The sequence below is a fragment of the Merops nubicus genome, unplaced genomic scaffold (assembly GCF_000691845.1).
Source record: "Merops nubicus isolate BGI_N331 unplaced genomic scaffold, ASM69184v1 scaffold5292, whole genome shotgun sequence".
Classification (NCBI taxonomy): domain Eukaryota; kingdom Metazoa; phylum Chordata; class Aves; order Coraciiformes; family Meropidae; genus Merops; species Merops nubicus.
In genome coordinates, this window is record NW_008592731.1 from 5619 (window position 1) to 14667 (window position 9049).

The window sequence follows — 9049 nt, forward strand, 5'->3', positions numbered from 1 at the left end:
TGTTAAATACCAGGATGGTATTTTTCACATTGTACGATAATTTGCACGAGTGCAGTGCAGTCTTTTGTTCTTCATCCCCAAACCCATCAAGCATAGCAGCAGAACATTGTCAATATTCAAATTATCACAATGCAGGTCTTCTGTGAAATTCCTTTTGCTGTATTCTTAAGAAAATGTTCCTGATTTTTTCCAAGAAATTGTTCAACTTAATAGGTAAACTGGACAAATTTTGGATAATAGTTTTGCCAAAAAGTAGAATTTTTTCGATGAAGCAGAACAAGTTTTACATTGTTCTGAATTCCACAAATATTTCCATGTGATATTTTGTCTTGACTTTCCTTGTAACTCAAAAAACAGATTTTTTTTTTTTTATTGAGAAAGTAAATGAAAGTAATTATTTCTGTGGTACTTATTCCTGGGTAACTTATCTTTTTCTCTGCTAGGTTGAAGACTGACAAAGCCTTGCGTTTGAGTATCATTGGTGAGCAGAAGCTTCTGTTACTGACTGTAGTATTCCACTTTGTAAGCGTAGATTTTAAGTTTTACCAACTTAATAGATACTCTAATTTCTTTCTGTAATCTGACTCTGTAGCCCTAAAATAGATCTTGTGGAAATGCTGAAGTACCTGTCATGCTCCCTCGAGTAGTGTCTTCGGGATTGTCGCTGGGGCTCAGTGCAGCCTGATCTTCAGTCAGTGTGCAGGGTAACAGGGCAGGGTAGCCCAAACCTGTGTATTGTACATCTGTGTGCACATTTATTGTGCTTCTCTTCAGGCTTTTTTTTTTGAATTGCTTGTGAAAGAGGTGGATATAGGTAGGTTAACAGACACATTGCGGTAGTAAGTTCAAAACTTTGAGACACAGTTAGAATACTTTTATCTTTCCTAGGCTTTTTGTTTTTAATTGCTTGTAAAAGAGGTAGATATAGGTAACAGACACATTGCGGTAGTAAGTTCAAAACTTTGAGACACAGTTAGAATACTTTTATCTTTCCTATGATTGACACTGCTCCTTTTCAGTGTCATTTGTCTAAAAATTGTGATGATTTGAACTTTTGCTTGGCCATGGTGTTGGCGTTTTTTTCCCCCTGTGGGGCCTTGCTGAGTTTCCACCTTAATCAATTGATACAGGGATATTTTAAACACTAATTTCTAGTAAAGCAAAGTGTAACCTAGTTTTATGTCTAAGGAAGGCATAAAATACATCTGAAATTATATGAGAATGTTTCTATTACAGCTACCTTCATACCTGTTACATTAGTAAATCTTAAGATGCCATTCAAAATCTTGAAAAATGGGGGGTTATTTCTAAAACTTGGAAGAACTTTAATCTGTGTTGGTGCTACAGTGATGTTATAGTCATTAATGTTAAGTTTATTCTTGCAGGAGAAAAATTGCAATGGTTTCAAAGTCACCTTGACCCTGACAAAATTGAATACACCAAGAGGGAGGCTGGTGAGCTAATTGAAAAGTAAGACTAGCGTTAAAAATGGGATTAAAAAGCTGGATTTGTCTTTTAAAGTAATGTTCTTAAATAACATCTGTACTGTGATGATGACTCAGGGAAGGACATTTTGTATATAACTATTCATATCGAATAGTTGATTTTGTTGCAGCTGAGGTTCCTTTTATGTTGAAAGATGTATATATTCACACTGGAATTAATGAAGTAAGTTGTGTTGTTTGTTGTTTTTTTTTTATTAAGTATATCTTTGCTTTTGTAGTGTGTGGAGGACTAATGATTTGAACAGTAGCAACTGCATAAATTTGCTAGTTGAGTTATTCAGTGCCACTGAAACATGCAGATTTCATTCTGCTTACTCCTTTAATTTTCTTTGCTGAAAAGATTAAGCAGGAGTCAAGTGGATCAATTTTTAGGGCAGGCAATACCAACATTGAATCTGCTGAGAAGAGACTCAGTTATTTCTGTGCTGGTGGATGTATGTGCCTGTGATTTGTCACCATTTTCACCTGCCAGCTAAATCACATAAGTATTATTATTACAGGTGTACTGTTATCAGTTTCCTTTCAGAAGCTCTGACATATTTCCTACAACTGCTCATGAAGCCTGTAAACTGCTGATGAATGCTGGTGATACTGCAAAGGCAATAAAAGCTTACTGTTTAGATTTTTGGTTGGCTGTTTGAGAGATGATGAAGTACACAAGCAAAGAAGAACTTTACTTTAAAAATTATTATCGAGGTGGTGAAATTCAGCAATTAAAAGTTAGGAATACTTGAATTTAACAGTGGTCTTCCAGAGCAGGTGAATTATAAGCATGTGAGAGTTTTGTTTTATGCAAACATGAAGTTTAAACATGTTTGAAAAAAAAAAACAAAAAAGGCAGATAAAAACTCTAATCCTTCTGCAAGCTGCATATGATTCAAATGAAATTCTAAATGGAGCTCCCACTTTGCAGATTAAAGTAGTAGTTCAATTCTAAGAAACTTGTTTTATTAATTTGGAAAATAAGTACAAATAGTAACAGAAGTTCTTAGATTATTAAAGTAATTGTTTTCCAAGGTTTTTCATGACTGCATCTAGCATAAGTGCTTTTTGTTTCTTTCAGGTATATGTGTCGGTTCGATGAGGAATTGGAGCAGATTGAATTACAGAACAGTATTAAGGGCAGACAAGGAAGACAGCACGGTTCACGGGAAACTGTCATCAAGCAGACCATAGAACGTGAGAGGCAGCTCTACCAGGGCTATGGGATGGGTAGGTGAAAGCATTAGACATCAGCCTGGGGTCACACCTTCTCCTCCTCTTCAGAAGGCTAAAATCTAAGTGAAATTTCTAGGCATTATCTTTTATTTTATGTCTCTAGAGGAATTAACTAACCACTAGGTATTCATGCCTTGCAGAGGCATTTGGGAGGAGGGACAGGGTGAAGAAAAGGAGGAAAAAGATGGCAGAGATCTAATCTACAGTTCTGCTTTATTACTTTGCCTTCATGCATCTTTGCTAGTACTGCCTCTCTAGTGCAGACACATATAACATTTTTGAAACTGAAGTATGATTTAATGCACCTGTCTCAAACACACATTTTGTTCAGCAGCTTGCTTGGATCCTCATTCTATACAAAGTGGTTTTTATTCTAACAGTGCATTTCAGTGGGCATGCATGTTTTAAAAAGCTTCAGCATGAAGACTTTATTTGCTCACATGGGGAATATAACCAGCATTGCTTTCTCTGCAAATTAAATCATTTTTTATGTAGGCTTTATTAGCTGGCCTTGTGCCAATGAAGTCTTTATATACAGCTTTCTCTAACATTCTTTTGATAATACACAAAGTCACTGTTGGGGATAAACATCTGGCCTGACTTGCTCCTTTCCACCAGGGTGGACCAGTGCCGTGAGGAACTCCAGCAGGTTCCGTATCCTTAGGGACTGGGCTTTTGAGTTCATGAACTTGAAGAGAACCAAAGCCTCTGAACTCGTGGGCCTAAAACATCTTCAGAGAGAGACCTCTCATTCTAAGGTTGAGATACGTTTCACGTGGGAGGGTAATTGCAGCAGAAATTATAATACTGACCTATTTCCAAATTTTGTGTATTTCTAGAGTTCGTCTATTAAAATTTAGGCATTCCAGGCAGAAGTCCTGGGCTATTGTGACACATCTACTGTACAAGCTTTATTGTTCATGCATAAATGATAATGCACAAGATCCCCCTATGTTCCCTCTTGTTCTTCTTGGGCAAAGGAGTTGCATGTCTTTTTTTTTATTTACTAGAGGGAGTGTAAGTGCTCATTGTGTGAAGGCCCTAACACATAATCTCTTAGTAATCAAAACCCAACAAAACCTCTGAAGATTTGGAATGGAAAATAAGTAGCTCAGAGCCTAGTTGAAAGCACTGTGAGTGCTTTCATAGGAAAATGTTCACCTTGGCTATTATCACAAGCTTGAGTAAAATCGTAGCATCAGATATTTTTGTGGACTTTTTTGTTACCATTTATCTTCTTTTGGGGTAGCTGTCTGTGCCAGTGAAATTTTTTGAGGAGCAGTTACATGTGAAAAGCACAACATAAGCACCGGAGCTGAAAATTTTACTTCTAAGGTGCATAGTCTTCTTTAAGAAGAAACACTTTAATTCTTCTTAAAAGTATTTCCTAGTTTTGGATGTAGTACACAAATGAAATAGGAGGCTGAAAGTTTGCTCACTGGGAACTAGGCTGAAGGGAAGCAGCAGTAACCTGGTGAAACAGGGAAGAAAGACAAAAGGATAATGAAAGTGCAAAAAGCAAAGCATTGTTTTGAGGAGAGTCGACTACAAACTAGTAGTGAAATTTATGTATTTTGCTTTATACAAATAAGTGTGTGGGAGCTGAGCAATGAACGTGGCTTTAATGCCAAAGTGTTATTCAGATACAGTTAGTTCTTCTAGAAGTGAAAGTATGTCATGGAAGACCTGAGATATCTACATTGTTCTGTGCTTAGGATACAAAGCAAAGCAAGATCTGGGTTGTGGATCATGTTCCCCTATCCACCCATTTATACTGTACCAGTAGAGAAAACAAATGGCTGTAAAATGTTGTCATTGTTGCTTAGTACTTTCACAAGCTGCAGTGGCAGAGGAATTCAGGAGTACCTGTATGACTTCATATGTAATCTTTATTTCTTAGAAGGGGTGGGAGGGAAAGTTGTAGGAAAATAGGTATCTGAATGTCATCAAATGGCTCAACTGTAGAAGACCTCCACTTTGGTTTTGCTTTTAACTTTTAGTTCTTCCTGTGTTCCTTGCTGCTCTGTGGAATGCTGACAGGAAAAAAGCATTAGGGCTAGATGGGAAGATGTCAAATGCACAAGTACAACATAAAAATAAAGAAGAATCCAGAAATACCATCAGCAAAATTGAGGCTATTATAGCATTAGCAAGTAAAGCATTCAGAGAGCATGGTGCAACTTCACATATTAAGTACACTCTCAAATCATTTATGATTTGTTATCACAGCTGCTGCAGGGTTTGCTCTCTGTCTAGGACAATATTCATTCCGAGAAAATAGCTGCTGCTAAATACTGTAATTAGAGATGGGGGATAAATGGAACTCAGCTGGAAACTGTGCTTCTGTGCTCTAGCTCATTATTATCCCTGGAAGCTGTAGTCAATGGAACTTTCATAAGTGACTTAGTATTTGTTGGGCTTTTTTCCCCTCTGTTCTTGAACTCAGGTATTTCTTGTATGGATGTGCATCTGCTATGAAGTAACCACATGATATGTAATGTTTACATTTAGGAATGTCCTAAAATTTGATGCCACATATCTATCTAGCTATATATCTATATGTAAATGAATTTTTTATTTTTTTTACTGGCTGTTTACAAAAGTGATAGTTATCCAAAATCATAATTTAGTAAATTTTAGTCTTCAAAAAAAAAAGTGCAGGGAATATTCAGTTTGTCTGGGGTTGTATTGTTTTGTTAGCAGTTTTTTGTCACTTTCTTACTGCTTAAACATACATACATTAATTGTACTGCAGTTTTCTTCCTGATTTTGTCATTTGTGTATGGCTGGTTTTTTTTTAATCTGGTCTTACATGTTTATAGCAAAGCTATTGAAAGGGAATTCTAGATATTACAGGAAGCCAGCATCAGCATGCTTTCAGCTGAAAAGCACCATCATTATTTCATCCGAACTTTATACATTTTTGATAATTTGCTTCTAATTACCTTGCATGTTCTCTCCTAAGCATGTTCATCTTACAGAAGATCTCTTATTTTCCCTTTTATCTGTTGTGCATCTGTATAGCAAGCTCTGCAGAGCAGAATTGTCTATTGTGGGACAGTGAATGTCTGTTAAAAACAAACATAATCAGACCTTGATCACAGTTGAGGGTGTTAGGCAGGCTTTTAAAACAAATAACAAATTAATAATTTTTCTAGTTTCTTCACTGGACTTTTTTTAAAGGGAAACTTTAAGTACTTAAAACGTTATTTCTCGAATGTCAATTTAGAGAAAATGGAGCACAGTCTTTTTATTATTTGTCAGGACTGGGTTTTCAGGAACTGCTATGTTTGAGTTCTGGAATGGTTCCTGGGTGTTTTTCTTTTGCAGTGAGAGGTCTTCCTGCTTTTATGTTGCTGTACAAACTTTCTGATATGAATCCTCATTCTCATTTTCTTGGTGTTGTAATCCCTGAAATAACATGCCCAACCCTACAGCTCACGTTTCTTTCTTTGCAGTTAGACTTACCTGAACAATGTAACATATCTAATAGCATTTAATTTAATTCCCATTAGAAATCCCAGACATTATGAACAGAAAGCATCTAAAATTTTTCAGGTAAGGTCTTTTATTATCAATGCTAATCTTTTTTTTTATGCAAAACAGTTTCTGAGTTTGACATGTTGTATGGCTTTTTTCTTAAAGAATCCCTGTAGAACTCAGTTTGCCATTTGAAAGCAGAGTAAGGGTGGTGTTGCTGTTTCTGCATTTCTTGGCTGTTAGGAGCTAAACACTGGTGACAGTTCAGCATAACCCTGGGAGGGTTAGAAGGCTTCAACATTCAGCATTCCATTTCTGAAACTTAATTTTTTTTTCAATATTCTTACAGAATATTTTCTCTTTACCTAAAATTCTCCACTGTTCACTGGTTTACAGCATTTTCTGTTAGTGTTTAAGGATGAAGAGATAGACTTATTGATAAATGGGGTTATACTGCTTTCTTACCTGAAACAGTCACGTAACATGGTGACCTATGTTCTTTAAGTTCTAACTGTAAGTAACTAAACCAGCACTAGGTTCTTGGCTTTCTGAGATACAACTCCTGGTGTAGTACAGTAGTGTTTGTGTGTATATGCTAGTTGAAAATCTTAAGTGAATTGATGAGCTGCGTCCAATTAAGAGATCTGGGAGCTGTGAGACTTGCTGCTGGCTCATCTGGGCCAGCAAGCTAATATGCCTGGGTAATGGATTGACTAAAACACTCTTGCTGACAACTCTGTGAAGTGAGACACTTCAAAGGAAAAAAAAAGACTTTCTTTTGCAAGAAATGCTATAACTGCTAATTACTAGGAGTCCTGTGCAGCCAGAAGCCACACTTATGGGATGCTGGCATAAAGCCAGAAGTCTCAAAAGCACAGACAGGCCACTGGCTTCTGTGTTTGTAAATACACAATTGACTTCTTGTACTGGGATAGAGATGTTGTTCTTTTAATACCCTAGTGCTGCAAAAAGGGTAATCTTTTAAATGGCAAAAAGACATTTGCCCTTGAGAAAAATTATCCATGAAGTGCACTTATTATAATGAAGAAAGCAAAGCATTCTATTAATTGAGTACAGTATTTGACTTGGGCTACTTTATTAAATGAACCCTTCCTCCTTCACACAGCCTTTTGAAATAATATACTTATGTGAATTAATGTTTATAATACTTTGTGTCCTCTTGAACTCAGTCATACAAGTTGTTAACAGATGTTAAGAATCACCATAAATCATAATGAAGGACTTCATATACATGTGATAACAGCTCTGCAAATTGAGCATCCAGATGAAGAAATTCTTCCAAAAAGCCTTCCCCTTGCTTAGAGGACTGTGAGTTTAGTGTGTCAAACCTACAAGCAGGTGGCCTAAAGTACCTGGGATACAAATTGTCTGTGAGAATTAAGTGAATCATACACTTTTCTCATCAAAATGTCGGATCTGAAAGTGTCTCTCTTCACAGGGAAATTACAGCTGCTGTAGTGCACAAGATGAGGTGGAAAGGCTGGTGTTTACTCATACTGCAGTGAGGCTGATAAATAGAATTTAGAAGAGCAGCCTCACTTGAGGTAGCATCTTGTGAGGAAAGGTGAATTAGCTCTGCCATTCTTCTATTTCTCTTGGTAATAGTTTTTCATTATTTCTTTTTTCCTTTAAGAGAATGGGATGGTGATCTGAAGAAACTGCCAAACATCAAAATGAAAAAGCTCTCAGCTAGGGATGCTGCTTTCTGTCTCCCTGAGGTGGCAGATGTGGGAGCTGAAGAAGAACTGAGTAAAGCAGAAGAGATGGCCTAATGAGCACCGGCTGATTCAAGAGCAGAAACAGCTGAAGGGAATTGTGAAAACCTATTTTAATTATCACTGAAAACAAGAATAAATTCTAACTATATTTGCAAAGGCTTTGATAGTTGCCTTTTTTTTTTAATGAGCTCACTGTGTACCAATGGTAAAGAGTAAACAGTATATTATTATGCAAACTGTATATTATTGGAGAAAAGAGATTTAATATAAATAAATACTTAAAATCTTGTGTCCTTACATCTACAACAAGGTGACTCAGTCAGTGGATGAGGATATTGTCTACTTGGAGTTTAGTAAAGCTTTTGACAGTCTCCTCTAGCATCCTGCTGGAGAAACTGGCTGCTCAGGGCTTGGAGGGATATACACTTTGCTGGATAAAAAAAATTGGCTGGGTGACCAGGGCCAGAGAGTGGTGGTGCATGGAGTTAAATCCAGATGGTAGCCAGTTACAAGTGTTTCTTCCCCAGGGCTCAGTTTTGTGTAATAACTTTTATCAGTGATCTGGATGAGGGTCAAGAGCTCCCTCAGTAAGGTTGCAGATGGCACCAAGTTCAGTGGATGTGCTGTCTGCTTGAAGTTAGGGAGGCTCTATGGAGGAAGCTGGACAGGCTGGATCAATGGGCCAAGGCCAATGGGTGAGCCAAGGCCAGGGCCTGCATTTGGGTCACCACAAACCCATGTAACACTATAGGTTGAGGGATGACTGGTGGAGAAGCTGCCTGATGCATGAAGGACTCAGGGGTTCTAGTTGACAGCCAGTTGAATATGAGTGAGCAGGGTGCCAGATGGGTAAGAAGACAAATGGCAGCCTGGCTTGTATTGGAACTAGTGTAGCCAGCAGGGTTAGGGGTGGGATCATCCCCCTGTGCTTGGCACTGGGGAGTCTGCACCTCTCATCTTCCTGACTACTTGCCCAACATAAAATGATATAATTATCAGGCAGACCAGCAGCCAAGCTCCTCCCTCCACTCCCACATCACACTCCAGAGACCCAAAGTGCCAGACAACCAGAGGGAGGAACAAGTCCATGCACTCACCCACCACAGT

The 9049-nt window shown here is 37.8% G+C and overlaps 1 protein-coding gene across 1 annotated transcript; it reads left to right on the plus strand.

The window, feature by feature from the left end:
* Positions 1-443: 443 nt before the first annotated feature.
* Positions 444-7996, plus strand: TMA16 (translation machinery associated 16 homolog (S. cerevisiae); the record flags this gene model as incomplete). Its single annotated transcript, XM_008935226.1, has 5 exons — positions 444-481; positions 1386-1470; positions 2569-2717; positions 6239-6281; positions 7858-7996. Coding segments are annotated over 5 exons (454 nt in total), but the record flags the coding sequence as incomplete, so codon positions are not given.
* Positions 7997-9049: the final 1053 nt, after the last annotated feature.